This window comes from Brachycentrus maculatus, unplaced genomic scaffold (genome assembly GCF_059751285.1).
Source record: "Brachycentrus maculatus isolate JH-2025_06_01 unplaced genomic scaffold, ASM5975128v1 h1tg000393l, whole genome shotgun sequence".
Taxonomy (NCBI): domain Eukaryota; kingdom Metazoa; phylum Arthropoda; class Insecta; order Trichoptera; family Brachycentridae; genus Brachycentrus; species Brachycentrus maculatus.
Window position 1 is genome coordinate 284,989 of NW_028281142.1, and position 17,512 is coordinate 302,500.

General features: G+C 28.4%; 2 protein-coding genes and 1 long non-coding RNA gene across 3 annotated transcripts in view; all 3 read right to left on the minus strand.

The window, feature by feature from the left end:
• Positions 1–528: 528 nt before the first annotated feature.
• Positions 529–3,555, minus strand: LOC148303001 (uncharacterized). The gene is made up of 3 exons (XR_015838547.1): positions 3,427–3,555; positions 1,545–1,713; positions 529–644 (listed from the first exon to the last, which is right to left on the minus strand). It is a non-coding gene; the product is annotated as an uncharacterized LOC148303001 (long non-coding RNA).
• A 2,554-nt stretch (positions 3,556–6,109) lies between these two features.
• LOC148303002 (uncharacterized) lies at positions 6,110–10,480 on the minus strand. Its single transcript, XM_088270716.1, has 6 exons — positions 10,394–10,480; positions 9,486–9,660; positions 8,604–8,734; positions 7,933–7,996; positions 7,738–7,846; positions 6,110–6,406 (listed from the first exon to the last, which is right to left on the minus strand). Exons 1-6 carry the CDS (start codon positions 10,476–10,478, stop codon positions 6,170–6,172), a joined length of 801 nt encoding a protein of 266 aa, XP_088126842.1. The 5' UTR covers positions 10,479–10,480; the 3' UTR covers positions 6,110–6,169.
• A 3,712-nt stretch (positions 10,481–14,192) lies between these two features.
• The window catches only part of LOC148303003 (uncharacterized), a 5,232-nt gene continuing 1,912 nt past the window's right edge, over positions 14,193–17,512 (minus strand). The window contains exons 3-5 of the mRNA XM_088270717.1: positions 16,058–16,121; positions 15,868–15,976; positions 14,193–14,449 (exon numbers count right to left, since the gene is read on the minus strand). Coding sequence (XP_088126843.1) covers positions 14,240–14,449; positions 15,868–15,976; positions 16,058–16,121 — 383 coding nt within the window. The 3' untranslated portion in view covers positions 14,193–14,239. The remainder of the gene's footprint in view (positions 14,450–15,867; positions 15,977–16,057; positions 16,122–17,512) is intronic.

The following is a 17,512-nucleotide window of genomic DNA, read 5'->3' on the forward strand; positions in this document are numbered from 1 at the left end:
TATATATCGACGTGCTCTACGTAAAGTGCTCTAACTACATTTTTGTCAATTTTGAGATAGTTGGTGTACTTTATCAACAGACCGTTATTTACAAATACAAATAAACAAAAAAAATATCTAAAATAAATTACGCCTAGTTTCCAGGCGTATAAGACGCTATCTACATCGAATTTTCGAAATGAACTGAACTCCTAAAACGCTAACTACTTAATTTTGACAAAGTATAAAAATTATAACGATTTAATACATTATTTTATCGTGTTTTTGAATGTTTAATACTAGTTTGGAATTTCAGATTAATATATAAGATGAATATATAATAGATTAAAAAATAAAAAAATACGTTAAAAAAATCTTCTAAGCTCTCTCCTGTGAAGTAACAGATTTGCAGATAGAGTACTTTACGTAGGGGCCGTCGATATATGTACATACATGTATATTTACATTTTACAAGCATAACAAATTTGAAAATTAATAGTTAATATAGAGTTTAGCTATGGGTTTACATACCTGCCGTCATCAAAAGGGTTGGGACTGTCATGTCGAGGGTAAACGTCAAAGGGAGCAGAATATTAAAATCAACGGTGTTGACAACGAACGATTGAAAACCCTTGGCTGTTAAGTTATTGAACGTTGCCCCTAATCTGAAATATAAGCGAAAACGCCAGTTTTAATTTTAATATAATCCTGGGACCTCCAGTATGGTAGTCGAGCGAGCTGACCATTGCACTACGTAGGCGGACAAATCCGCCGGGTTCGAATCCCAAGGGGGGACAAATAATTATAAGTGATTAATTCACTGTAATATTTATTCAATATAACCCTGGACTGGTACTTGAAGCAGAGGGCTGATCACCTTTCCTTCATGTGTTAATGATCAATATAACACTACGTTTATATGATGCTGTGCCCTATGCACCATAGGGTGCGGATAAGGATAAGAATGAAAAAAAAAAGAATATATATATATATATATATATATATATATATATATATATATATATATATATATATATATATATATATATACATATATATATATATATATATATATATATATATATATATATATATATATATATATATATATATATATATATATTTATTTATTATATATATATATATATATATATATATATATATATATATATATATATATATATATATATATATATATATTTATATATATATATACATATATAAATATATATATATATATATATATATATATATATATATATATATATATATATATATATATATATATATATATATATATATATATATATATATATATATATATATATATATATATATATATATATATATATATATATATATATATATATATATATATATATATATATATATATATATATATAACGAATAACGAATATTAAAATTGTTATATTGCACACTCGTATAGTACCACTTATATAAAACTGAAAGTGTTCTCGAATCTAGTCGTGCTGAAATAAATAAACTCAACTTTATGTTAAGAGTTTAAAGAAAAGTTGCCAGGATTAAAAAAAAAATACTCTTACAGTAACACATCTTTGATATCGAGGTGAATATTGAGATTTTCTTTTTCGTATGGTTCAAGTGGAGGCAGCCCAGCAATTCCATTTGGCATTGCATCTCTCAATTTTTCCATTAATTTTCTTAGTTGAGTCTCAAAAGCTTTAGGTTTGATTCCATTTTGATTTTGCGAATCTAAAAAGAAAAACAGAATGATCAATAAATTAATATTCACAAATTCTACCCATTATTGACAACCACACTAATCAAATTCTAGTAGTATAATTGTCAATAATGGGTAGAATTGGTAAATGTTACACGTGTGTGACAGTTGTGAATCAAGTGATCACTTAAACCAGCCTATGACGGTTGTCAGCCCCGTAAATGCCCAGACTTCCATATTTTTCTCCATCTTTGATGAGATGTCGAAAAAAATTAATATGAAAATTACTCCTGTGATTGGAGATAATCCAGATTTTGTGAACGAGTATTTGGACACACTCAAAATGTTGTAAATAAATTATCTGTTCAAATTATAAGCTTAAATAATAAAAATAAAAATGATATTTTCTGGCATTTCTCATGTCGCTCACTCCTTTTAAGAACGTCATAATTAAAAAATTGTCTATTTTCAGTTGTGCATGTTTTCGGAATGCCCAGAAAATGTACTATATCCCAGAAAAAGAGGCATATTTTAAACTTAATATTTACCCGCTACAGGGCAGAAAGTGTTGTTTTTGCATTTTGAAAAAAAGGTATTGTTTAATTATTTTTTAAATATAGTAAATATTTTTCAAATGGAGAAAAAACCTTCAGGTTTTACCTAAAAAGATCTGTTTCACAGTAAAAAGTTCAATAAGTGGCTTGATGTTTATTTTTAATGCATTGTATTATATTTTTAAACTTTAAAAACGTTCTCCTGAAAAATCAAGTTTTTTGATTTATGACGTTCTTGAAAGGAGTGAGTGTGATTGTATTCCAGATTCGGACCTCACATACTAATATAAGAGTTTCTGCTTAGTAAAAAAGCTTCTTTACATCTCACCAATAGACGTCTCTAGTGAAGTTCTAGTGATTCAAGAACAAGGTTTCTAAATTGGTTCATATATATTGAACTTCCAAGAAGTTGAATAAATTAAAAAAATTATGAGTTGATTTTAATGAACATAAAATTATTATACCCATGGTTTATCTCGTAATACATTGTAGAAAGGTAAATTCTCAAAATCAAAATTCGCAAAAAAATACTCCCTGGAAATTTTCTCTCTTATATCTAGTAAACCCGAAATTTTAAACAGGAATATAACACATGCTGGACTCGAGGTATCTCTAGTGATGTTGGAGACTTTTTGGCCTATAATTTTCACTCATGAATTATAGTAACTTTAAACAGAAAGAGTAAATCCACTCACGAGTAAGTATAGGCTATAAAACTTATAAATCTGAAACCTAAGTAGGGCCATGATAAGTGGTGTTCCATAAGCCGTAGCTAGATTTAAGAGACACTTGGACGTTAGGAAATATATATATATATATATATATATATATATATATATATATATATATATATATATATATATATATATATATATATATATATATATATATATATATATATATACATAAAATAAATTATCACAGTTTCTTCATCATTCGAACATCTTCTAAAATATATCGTTTTGATATGTACTACATACTAGTAATGATCTAAGATGAGTAAAATTCTGATGCGGACGGTTCCGGCTTGATATATTCATATACACGATATATGCATTCATTCATTCGCAAACAAATACACTCACACACACACACACTCACATGGGCCATGATAAGTGGTGTTCCATAAGCCGTAGCTAGATTTCAGAGTAACTTGGGTGTTAGGTAAATAAGAAAAAATGTCATACATACTTTTTAGGTTAAAATGTCTTGTAGCACTAGCGGAACACAATATTAACCCTAAAATGTAGATTATCTTCATTTTGCTTTTAAAGATAGTATTGACTTGTATTTAAAAACTTAAATATTGACTCTGTTTTTTTTTAAACATCTATGTTTAATACTGCAATAATATTTTATTCGCCTGATTCTATTTATCACGTTGTATAATAGGTTTTTAATCAGTATTATTTATTGAAATGTTTTATCTATTATATCGATAAATAAGATAAAAAAGATAAAAATTAAATCTTTATTTAAAAAAGAAAATGTGTTTTAGTGTTACATGATTAATAATTTGGCAGCAATTTCATATTTTGTCCGCCTCCGTAGTATAATGGTCAGCACGCTCGGCTACCGTTCTGGAGGTCCCGGGTTCGATTCCCAAGGGGGGTAAAATAAATATAAGTGATTTTTTCACTGTAATATTTATTCAATATTACCATGGACTGGTACCTGAAGCGGAGGGCTGATCACCTTTCCTTCATGTGTAAACGATTAAGATAACACTGCGTTAATATGACACAGTGCCCTATGCACCATTGGGGTGCGGATAAGGGTTTTATTATTATTATTATTAATTTCATATTAGTTTTTTGACACTTATCAAAGATGAAGAAGAATATGGATGTCTGGGCATTTACGGGGCTGACGACCGCCATAGGCTGGTTTAAGTGATCACTTTACACACGTGTAACATTCATCAATTCTACCCATTATTGACAACCACACTTCTCAATAATGGGTCGAATCGGTGAATGTTACGTGTGTGTTACAGCCTAAGACGGTCGTCAGCCCCGTAAATGCCTAGAATTCCATATTCATCTTCATCTTTGATGAGATGTCATAAAATAATATGAAAAATAAATCCTATTATTGGAGATAATCCAGATTTGTGAACAAGTATTTGGACACACTGAAAATGTTGTGGCAATAAATTTACACAATGTATAAATATATTTATGTTAGATTTGTAAAGTATTTTTTAAGTAATTTAGATTTTTAGACAGCCTTTTTAGGATATTGTTATTAATATTTTTTTACTATTTATTTTTTAGGTACTAGATTATTCAAATTTATATAACATTCTTTGAGTTTAAGAGTTCACGTAAAAATGCGAAAAAAAAGGTAGGTACATCAGGAAGCTACTGTGAAGTAGAGGGCGCAAGAACGACGCGTACATTGTTTTTTCCAGGAATCGTCAATTTGTCGTCGTAATTTTTACGATAATTCAGTTTTATAGGGTTAATGATACCCTAGACTGGATCAACTTTTCTTCGTGTACTAAATGGTAGTATAATACTGCTTATGTAAGATGCAGTGCCCTATGAACCATTGAGTGCGGATAAGTATAAGAAATAAACAGGCATGTGAGACAACCGAATTCGTCAAAATAGATTTAGACAATGAGACAATGGCATGCGCGTGTGAGGAGAATGGAACCATCCAGACTCTCCCACATTGCACTGCACGGCCAACCCCAAGGTAGACGACTCCCGGGCAGACCACCAAAGAGACTGATTGACAACTGGGAATCGACATCGCAGGAGGCTAATCCCTCTTAAAAAAACATCACAAGGCCCACATTAATCAGAAGAAGAAGAAGAGATTTGGACACACTCAAAATATAGTCTAAATATCTATTTAAGCTTTAAAACTTACAAAGTTGTAGCCTAAGCAGGAACATGATAAACGGTGTTACATAAGTCGTAGCTAGATTCAGGTGTCGCTTGGACGTTAGGTAATTAAAAAAAATCTCTATAAAATATCTCAATACAACATTTTGAGTGTGTCCAAATACTTGTTCACAAATCTGGATTATCTCCAATTATGGGAGTTATTTTTCCTATTATTTTTTGACATCTCAACATGGATGAAGAAGAATATGGAAGCCTGGGCATTTACGTTGCTTACGACCCGTAAATGCACAGACTTTCAAATTCTTCTTCATCATTCTCAAAACAACTTTTGCATTAGTGTTCTGAACTAAAAATAAAAACAATAACGAGTAAAAGAATTCATTTAATTTATTAACTATTTTTAATTAGTTAATTTTAATTTAATTTTTCTCTCTTTTTTGAGTGTTTATAAGATTAAAATCGTTAAAAACAATAAAAATGTATTAAAAAAGAACTCCACCGACAAGACACACAAAGTGGCTTGGTGGGTCTGTGCAAAAAATGTTTTTAATATGTTTAAAATTGTGATTTAAATAAGTGGATACAATTTTTATTAATAAAACAAACACGGATATTCAAGCAATAAATTTTATTCTTCATTTATTTCATCAAGTTCTACAAAATAAACTTAGTATTACAAGGTGGCTTGGTGAGTCTCTGCAAAAAAATGTGTTTAAAAATGTTTAAAATTTTATTTATTGTTTCGGCATTAACTTTGTGGTAAGACATGTTACAATGATTAGAGAAAACACTTGTTTTATACCACTTGAGTTTTATTAAAGACTTCATGTTTCAGAAGTTAAACTTCCATCATTCAGGTGTATAATAATAACTAAAATATTAAATATAAAATTGTTCTATAAATAAGAAGAGGGGAAAGTTAGTGGGAAAAATAATGTTTAAAATTGTGGTTAAAATAAATGTATACAATATATGTGAATAAAAAAACACGTATATTCAAGGAATAAATTTTATTTTTTATTTATTTCATCAATTTCTACAAAATAAACTCAATATTGATTTCAGAAATTGGAATTTTAGACTATTTGAGGGGTGGCTGTAGTCCCCCCACCTCCCCCTCCAGTGATGAGGTCAATTAGGTCACCCAGTGTCATGCTGGTGAGGTAGCTGTTGGCAAAGTCGACCACGTATCCACCAATCAGCGCGGACAGCTGCTCTCCTTGCGTCTCCACTAGCCCTGGTACCAGCTCCTCCAGGATCTTGTTCAGGAGCACACTGACGTCACCGCCGCCCAGCAACCCTGAGATGTTGGACTGGGGAGAAAATAATATTTATTTATAGATATGCTTATATTTTAATTTATTTTAACCCTTTCCGGCACATAATTTTTTTTAAATTCCACCATGTCTACAATAGATTTACAGCATAACAGGGTTAAACAATACATCCAAGTTTTTTAAAAAAATAAAACTACACTTGTGTGCAAAATTTATTTTGATTTTGAATGTATACAATCGTGTCTCTTATTATTACATTTTACACTAAATACGAGTGAGAAAAAAAATATGTTTGCTTGTATTTTAACGCTAAACTGATGAAGAAAAAAATGTCGAATGACATTCGACACAGGACTCACCGGAATAAAGTCGATGTCGAATTACATTCGACATTAGACCGGAAAGGGTTAACATATTCATAGATATGCTTATATTTTAATTTAAAGTAATATTTATTTACAGATATGCTTATATTTAAATTTTATTTAAATTTATGTATTAAACGTTAAATCAAATACTGATTGTATGAGTCTACTAAGTTGTATTTCATTGTTAAAAAAACACATAAAAATCAATTTTGCGACAGTTGTCTGACCTAGTTATGGCATTTTCAAACGAATGACATTCGTATATATATATATATATATATATATATATATAATATATATATGTATATATATATATATATATATATATATATATATATATATATATATATATATATATATATATATATATATATATATATATATATATATGTGTATATATATATAACTCTAACCCTTATTCACACCCAATGGTGCGTAGGACACCGCATCGTTTTTACGCAGTGTTATCTTGATCATTACATGAAGGCAAGGTGACGACTCCTACGTTTTATGTTAAATGCATCGAAACATGTGTCAAAATGTAGATTTGATATTTTGTAAAGCGCCCTTGAGGTGAATTCTCCAAAAAGTCGCTGAACAAAACATGCAATTATTATTGTCAAAGTCGGAGTGCTTACAAAACTAAGGATCTATCACTATCTGGTTTAATAAAATTACTTAAAAACACTGCGTAACATCAATTATTCTTCCCATAACTCAATACCAAGAGGTGAATTTTGGAGAATTCACCCTTGAGGTGAATTCTCCAAAAAGTCGCTGAACAAAACATGCAATTATTATTGTCAAAGTCGGAGTGCTTACAAAACTAAGGATCTATCACTATCTGGTTTAATAAAATTACTTAAAAACACTGCGTAACATCAATTATTCTTCCCATAACTCAATACCAAATTACGAATAATACATAAAGCATATGAATATAATAAATTAATCAAACTTAAGTTAAGTACACAAATATAATACATGGATCAACCTTACCTCAAATTTTCCTAGTCCGATGTCGATTTCAAAATTATTCATGAAAAGGAATCCGTCCTTGAGGGTGACGGTTGCAAATCCCTTGATATCAATTTCCAAAGCTTTCACGCTAAAAAAAAACAATTTATTATTTTCTAGTTTATACATTTAAATAAAAATGTCATGGTTTGGGCACATAGGATATAGAGAACTTACTCTACAGCACCATTTCCAAATATCCTAAAATCGTCCATTATACGACCATCCAAATCGTATTCATCTGGAAATAAAAACAAATATTTTATGTATTTATTAGTGTGATCAAATTGTAATTGAAGTGAACTGTCTACTCGATATGTACCATAATACACATATATATATATATATATATATATATATATATGTATATGTATATATATATATATATATATATATATATATATATATATATATATATATATATATATATATATATATATATATATATATATATATATATATATATATATATATATATATATATATATATATATATATATATATATATATATATATATATATATATATATATATATATATATATATATATATATATATATATATATATATATATATATATATATATATATATATATATATATATATATATATATATATATATATATATATATATATATATATATATACATATTTTCTCGTATATATGTATGCTGAGATGTTGAAATAAATGTAAACATACGAATTTAATTCACAAACTTTCGATTTAAAGACTTTTTGGATACAATATTATTTATTATATCGCACGCTGGATTATTCACCCTACACAGATTTGTGAAGTATTTGGGTGTGTATCCAAAATGTTGAAAATAAATATCAGGTAAACTTACCAGCTAGAATTTTTATAAGGGGAACAGAGAAGTCATAGTCCAATCGCAAACGCAAAATTGTAAAGCTGATATGGTTTACAATAAAGTCCTTTAATCCTGTTATATCTATTTCCGAAGCAAAAATTTTCAACCTGAAAAAAAATCATTGGTACATAATTACACGCATATCATCTTAAGTAAATGATAGTTTTTTGAGATATTTGTTGGCATTTGCACAGTCTAACAACGTATGTGATTCAATATTATATCTTCTTCTGCGCTCCATCCCAATTTATCGTCTTTGTACACTCTTGGGGTCAGCTCTCCTCGTTCTCAGGTTATAGGTCATTTTATCATAGACGTCACCTGGGCCATGTCTATTTCATACCCTTTCCTTGGATGAACCTATTTTTTTTACATCAGGTGTCACCTATTTCAAACAACAGTGTTTGATGTCCCTGAATTTGAACGACATGTGAATGTAATGTTTTTGCGATGGCTTTACCCACCCATTTCAAACAACAGTATTTGATGTCCCTGAATTTGAACGACATGTGAATATAATGTTCTTGCGATGGCTTTAGGTGTATTTTTTTCTTCTTTTTCCCACACTTATTTGCATTAATATAATGCTATCTTTATTATTTTTATTGTGTCAAGTACTCACGTTCCACTATATTGCTGTGCTATATTATATTCTATATGTAAAGGCCTTACAGGCGTATGCGCCAATAAAAAAAAAAATAATAATCACTTCGCTTGCCCTTGGAATCCCGCAAGCTAGCCCTGACGCATTGTCAATCTCTGGATCTGGGTGTATTTAAAATACAGTTCAGCTAAGAAAATTCGGTTGAAAAACTTCAGATTTTAAAACTTTTATCAATTAAAAATACAGTCACTTACAGAGCAGTTGAAGGAATCTCCACGGTGGCATTGATGACTGGAATCTCCAGAGGGTCCAGGACTGGGATGCCCATCTCTTCGCTTCCCTCCTGTATGATCACCCTGAGTTTCTCCATAAGAGCGCGGAGCTCTTCTTCATACGACCTTGTGGTCATCCCATTGTTTGAGAGTGCCTCTGAAAAAGCAATCAGAATCATTTACATCCCACAAAACAATTTATTTTTCTGTCAATCCTGGTTGTTATGGTGAAGGTGGTGGTCTATTTAGTTGACACATTGAGGTAGATGGCTCCTCTTTACCAGGAATGGTCTTCTTTCACCCTCGGGGCTTCCAGAAATGCCAATGCTGCATGCGGCCCGCGGCGCCCTTACGTGCGGCCCGCGGTCATGTATGACGAATTTATATTTTTTTTAAATATCAAGTCCTTCAGAATTTATTTTAAATCATAATTTTGTTATTAAAATCAATCAAATTTCTGTAATTATATGAAATGCATATATTCTGTTGAAAGAAACTCAAATCTCGCACTGAATGACCATTGATAAATTGGATTAAAAATAAAATTGTTAATATTGTTTGATTTTCAATAATTAATAAATTTGGTTGTTAAAATTGATAGGTTCTTGCTATCGTATTTTTTTCACAATAACAATTATTGTACTTACTGATTACCTCTGCATTCAAGTTATTTATACTTCCAAAAAATAAATATTTTTGAATTTCATTGCAATATATTTTTTAAAAATCATTACTGTCTGTATGCGGCCCTTAGGGAAATTTTAGGTCATTGATGCGGCCCGGGCAGCAAATTGGATTGGCCAGGCCTACATTACAGGATGCTAACTTAAGTCTACAAACAAGTGTTATAATTCAGTTTTCCATTTTACAAGGAAATATGTAAATCTCACCAATCAAGTGCCTATCCTCGAAAGAGACCCTTGCAGAACTTGCAACAGCTAGGACTGCCACAAAAAACACCAAAACATTCTTCATTTTGGTATCTGAAATTAAACTAAAATAACTGAATACGTTTGTTATTCATCAAATGGTTTATATGTATATTTATATATATATATATATATATATATATATATATATATATATATATATATATATATATATATATATATATATATATATATATATATATATATATATATATATATATATATATATATTTATATATATATATATTTATATATATATATATATATATATATATATATATATATATATATATATATATATATATATATATATATATATATATATATATATATATATATATATATATATATATATATATATATATATATATATTTACAGCTAGTTAATTTTTAACTAAAAGTTAATTTTTAATTAAAATCTTAATTTCCGTATGTCATCGACAGCTCGGAATAATTCTTACATTTTTAATGTGAGTTTTACTTGGTAAATGCCACTATTTCTTGTGAAACAAAGTCTAAATTTTAGATTTATGTCCTTGGGACGTTGAAGAATGAAGAGGGGATAGGGGCTTTATAGTGGTATAAACCAAGTAAAAGTTAAATTAAAAATAGATAGATATTACCACAAAGTGACTGTTGAATCAATTATTGAAATTAATTAAGAATTCAGGAGTAACACTATAAAATTAAATAAAAAATCAATATTTAAACTCACTGCTAATCGTCAGAACTCAAGGATTTTTTTTACGTAATGAGTAGACAGTAATATGAATTGAATGATCATTTCGACACCTGCCATTTTGTGGTTCAATCTACAGTAGTGGTTAAAAGATCCGTAACATTTCTAATATGCGTTTAATTCTAACCTTTCTGGGAGTACAAAAATTGATGTCCTACTTCCTCTGGGGAGTGGGTTCTTTTTACAGGAAAAATTTTTTTTGTTCATTAAATCGATGTATTATGAAGATAGAAATTATGTTAATATAATTATTTAAAAAAACACACGTCTGCGATATATATTTCAATTATGACAAAATTACACACAAATATCCACAGATGTCATTGCCATACAAGTTACATCATACTAACTGACATACGGACATCGACGTTCATGAACATCGATACTCCTTTAAGGAAAATTCGCACCGACGTTCATTTACGTCCATACTCCCTGAAAGTCTAAACATCGTAGGGTCCTAACCCTTGCCTCCGTGGTGAAATGGTTAGCTTGTTTATCTACCGTGCTAGAGGTCCCGGGTTCGATTCCCAGGAAGGGTTGAAAATATAAATATTTGTGATTTTACACTAAAATGTTTATTTCATACTACCCTGGACTGGTCCCTGAAGCACAGGAGTGATTACCTTGCCTTCATATAAGTATCGATCAAGATAACACTGCGTCAATGCGATGCAGTGCCCTATGCACCATTGGGTGCGGTTAAGGGTTAAAAGAAGAAGAAGAAAAATTTTATTCTACAAAATATTGATTGATATTATTACTGGAATGCTTTATTCTATTAATCTATGCGCATCTCTTCTTGGAACCCTAACTGTCAACCGTATCATACTTCCTTGGCTTCTTCTACCTCTTCCTCCTTAAATCCTTACCTGATAAATTGATATTATTTGGACATTTTTGACATCTCAACATAGATGAAGAAGAAATGGATTTATGTATACACTATTAACATAAATACTAATTGCTTAAGCAATTAAAATATAAATTAAAAATGGATAGATTTTACCACAAAGTGATCTCCGAATCAATTAATAAAATGTATACAAACTTTTGGCCGATACCGTAGAAAAGTAATTAATACAGATTTTTATAAATTGAATTAAATATTAATTATATCTGAGAGATAGAATAACAGATTAAAATATGATTGATAGTTGTTAACAAAATGAAAGATAAAAATATTATAGAACTGATTGTTTATTGTTATGGAAAATGATAAAAATCTGAATTTATTGAAAAAACAACCAACGCATTCCACAAATACTAAATATTCGATTTTTACATCCATGATCCTGTTACCAATGTCGCCTTCTTTTTTTCTTTTGAAGCCTTAAAAAAGCTTTTATGGTAGACTTAGTGCAGTGAAATTTATATTATTTTTTGACATCTCATCATAGATGAAGAAGAATATGGAAGTCTGGGCATTTACGGGGCTGAAGACCGTCATAGGCTGGTTTAAGTTATCATTTTACACACGTGTTACATTCACCAATTCTATTATTGACAACCACACTACTCAAATTCTTGGAAGTTCTATATATATATATATATATAAACCAATTTTGAAACATTATTCTTGAATCAATACAACTTCACTTTTCCATATTCTTCTTCTTTTTTGATGAGATGTCAAAAAATAAAATGAAAATAATTCCTGTAATTGGAGATCACTTTACACACATGTAACATTCACCAATTCTACCCATTATTGACAACCACACTACTCAAATTCGTAAATGCCCAGACTTCCATATTCTTCTTCATCTTTGATGAGATGTCAAAAAATAATATGAAAATAACTCCTGTAAATGGAGATAATCCAGATTTTGTGAACAAGTATTTGGACAAGTCAGTGAAATTTAAATATCGCTGTTTTTATATATATTTATTTCTTTTTTCTTTTTTTTTGCACCCTGCTTATAAATGCAAGGTCATGCTACGGGTAAGGGATTATTACACTTTTACTATAGGACTTTCCAGTATGCATTATGTGGGGTGAAAAAAAGAGGGTAGAGCAGCGTTCAGCCGCTCCACTCCACTACACTTTAGCTCCATAAAAATTGGTCACAGTTGTTCTACAATATCGCTGGTTAAATGGCAATCGACCACAACTCAGAAAAATTAAACTCTTTATTCCAAAAATGGTATCTAAATCGTCAACATTTTCACAATCGAAAGACACCTATGATTGTAGTGGAAGAAATTGACAACATTTTGAGTGTGTCCAAATACTTGTTCACAAATCTGGATTATCTCCAATTGTAGGAGTCACTTTCATATTATTTTTATTTTTATAATTTTTTTTAATAAAAGAGTTTCTGCTCAATATAAAGCTTCTTTTCGTCTCACCTATAGATGTCTCTAGTGAATTTCTAGTGGTTCAAGAACAATGTTTAAATTGGTTTATATATATATATATATATATATATATATATATATATATATATATATATATATATATATATATATATATATACATACATATATATATATATATATATATATATATATATATATATATATATATATATATATATATATATATAACTTTCAAGAATTTGAATAGCGTGGTTGTCAATAATGGGTAGAATTGGTGAATATTACACGCGTGTTAAGTCATCACTTAAACCAGCCTATGACGGTCGTCAGCCCCGTTAATGCCCAGACTTCCATATTCTTCTTTATCTTTGATGAGATGTCAAAAAATAATATTAACAAGTATTAAGACACACTGTAAGATACTGGAACGATGTTATACTCGTTGTAAGAGGTTCCACTGTAATGTATAATTTATTTTCTTTCTTTATCATCATCAATCTTTCCATCCCTAAAAAACATATGTACTTCCCAAATATACGAAAACTACTCGTTCTAAAATTTCCCCATTTACTACTATAAAAAAATTAACAATTGCTAACCGAAATTAAGGAAAATATATAATAACTTCGAATTAGTCTACTTTCATTTTTCTGTTGCCGATATCAAATAATAATAAATAAAAATAATAATAAAGAATAATTGTTTTGTTTGGTTTTAAACATTGTTTATTTGGCTATGTGAGACATTGTTTATGCTTTCGACAAACTGGTGAGGAAATCGATCAAGTCTTGCAGTGTCATCTTGGTGAGGAATCGATTGGTGAATTCCATGGCGACGCCACCGATGAATGTGGACAGAGTTTCTTGCTGCATGTCGAAGACTCCCGGCATCAGCTCTGCGATGAATTGGTTGAAGAGGTCACCGGTGGGTCCACCTCCCATCAGACCTTCAAGGTTGGACTGGAACAATAAAAAAAAAGTTTAATAATATATTTTGTGTTTTAAAAGCATTGTTAACTTTGTGGTATGGCAATATGTGTCGCCTACTTTCAAAATCCGCCAGATCCATGTAAGTTGATTTAACAAAAAATGCGAATTCTCCGGGTAACATTTAGGTTTCTAAGATTTGTCTATCATTAGATAAAATATTATAAAATAAGAGATTTTTTCCCATTTTTTTAAATTTTTTTTTCAGTGTTTAAAAAAACACGAGACACAAACCAATAATGACGACATCTTAATTTTTGACTTATCCCCGCTCTCTGATTGGCCGATATGGGTCAGAAGGCAAGTTTCATGAATATAGCTGAGTTTGAAATACAACGCTGTTTTTAAGTATTTATTAGCAGGGTTTTCAAGTATTTCAATATTTTAAACAATAAAACCTACATATTATTTATTGATTTGGCATTAACTTTGTGGAATGACATTATTATTTTATTAAAATTAAAATTAAAAATTAAAGTTTTAATTTATACCAGATGATGAAAACAACTGTCGTTTTCGAAACTAGTCGTAAATAAAAATAAAACTCGATAAAGTGGATTATTCAAGTGTTAAATTTTAATAAAATAAAACCCACAATCGGCATTCCGATAGAGTAATTAATTTAAAATATTATAAAAATTGTATCTGGCGGATTTTGAAAGTAGGCGACACATATAACACTCTCCTTATTATTCATCGTTCACTTTGTGTTATAATGTGTGTAGTATGTGAGCGTATGTGTGTTTGTTTGCGAATTAATGAATGAATATATCGTGTATTTGAATATATCGAGCCGGAGCCGCCCGTATCAGAATTTTACTCATCTTAGATCATTTCTAGTATGTAGTACATACTCGTATCATACTCCTATTAAAACGATATATTATTGATGTTCGAATGATGAAAAAACTATGATGATTTATTAAAAGCTTAAATAATAAAAATTAAAAGGATGCATTCTGGCGATTCTCATGTGTGTGATTATAATCCAGGATTCGGACCTCACATAAAAGAGTTTCTGCTTAGTAAAAAGTTTCTTTTCATCGCACCAATAGATGTCTTTAGTGGAGTTCTAGTGATTCAAGAATAATGTTTCAAAATTGGTTCATATATATATATATATATATATATATATATATATATATATATATATATATATATATATATATATATATATATATATATATATATATATATATAGAACTTCCAAGAATTTGAGTGGTGTGGTTGTCAATAATGGGTAGAATTGGTGGATGTTACACGTGTGTAAAGTGATCACTTAAACCAGCCCATGACGGTCGTCAGCCCCGTAAATGCTTAGACTTCCATATTCTTCTTCATCTATGATAAGATGTGAAAAAATAATATGATTAATTTTATATTTAATTTACCTTGAACGTATTTATGGTGACGGACGAATCAAATTTGTTCATGAATAGGCGGCCATCCCTGATGACAAGCGTTCCATGACTGTTAACCTCCATATTATCTACTTCCACCCTGAAATCGTTAGAGAAAAAATTAATAAATCTTGTATGTTAAATGATAAAAAATAAAAACTGTTAAAAAATATATACTTACTCTCCTTTCCCCTCTCCGAATAGATCAATCTGGTCGTAAACTCTACCAGACAAAAGGTAGTGACCTAAAAATTGAATATTACAAAAAATAATATTAGTTTTTTTTTTTTTTTTCAAAACATATAACATACATAAGTCATATATACATATAATATTCCCGATGAGTAATTTCTATTTCTCATTTTGGGACATGGGATTAAGCTTAACAAGACTGGAACACAAATAAGAAAGTAACATTTTTTTTTAAATAACCAAAACTAATACATGGCAAAATATAAAAACAATAAACAGTTAGGTATTATAAATAGGCATAAGAAGCATATTTGAAAGAAATAAATGAGAAAAACATCAGGTAAGAAGCATATTTAAAACAAGCAAATGAGAAAATATAAAAAACAAAAAGTAAAAAAAAAAAAGATTATATGACAAATCACTACACATATATATATATATATATATATATATATATATATATATATATATATATATATATATATATATATATATATATATATATATATATATATACAGATATATATATATATATATATATATATATATATATATATATATATATATATATATATATATATATATATATATATATATATATATATATATATTTATATATATATATATATATATATATATATATTTATATATATATATATATATATATATATATATATATATATATATATATATATATATATATATATATATATATATATATATATATATATATATATATATATATATATATATATATATATATATATATATATATATATATATATATATATATATATATATATATATATATATATATATAGATATTTATATATATATATATATATATATATATATATATATATATATATATATATATATATATATATATATATATATATATATATATATATATATATATATATATATATATATATATATATATCTTTCCATAAAGTACTTTTTCAGATCATTTATTTTGTATCCCCGAATGCTTTTATTATGTGTCTTAAATTGAGATTTTTTGTTTTTTGAATTGTCTAACGTCTCAATAAAACCATATAATTATTTTCAAGAAAAACTTATTACTTCAGTGCAGAAAAAAATTAAAACCCAATACGTTTAAATCTTGAAAAAATATACGAAAAAAAGACTATTATATCATTTGTTTTATAACATTAAACCACGAGTGTAAATCCCTCTCCAAGCACAAGAGCTCAGTCTCTTCACAAGGCACGGTGAATCGAAGTATAAAAGTTTTCCATATGTATAAATGTTTAAAATGTTTAATGTTATACTTAAAAATGTAAATATATTAAATGAATAAAAAAAAATAAAAAATGCAATGTTTCAAGAAAAAAATCATTTACGTAAAATGTTAACTGGATTTAGAGAAAACAAAGTTGCGGCTTAACGAATACTTGGCTTCAATGGCAGTAATTTCTTC

What these genes read in the sequence shown, in the direction of transcription:
- LOC148303002 (XM_088270716.1), bottom strand. Translation starts at nt 10,478, where the DNA reads ATGAAGAATGTTTTGGTGTTTTTTGTGGCAGTCCTAGCTGTTGCAAGT. An exon ending in CGAGGATAGGCACTTGATTG is followed by an intron (nt 9,661 to 10,393) that starts GTGAGATTTACA and finishes TTGCTTTTTCAG; the next exon opens with AGGCACTCTCAAACAATGGG. An exon ending in CCTTATAAAAATTCTAGCTG is followed by an intron (nt 7,997 to 8,603) that starts GTAAGTTTACCT and finishes TTTTATTTCCAG; the next exon opens with ATGAATACGATTTGGATGGT.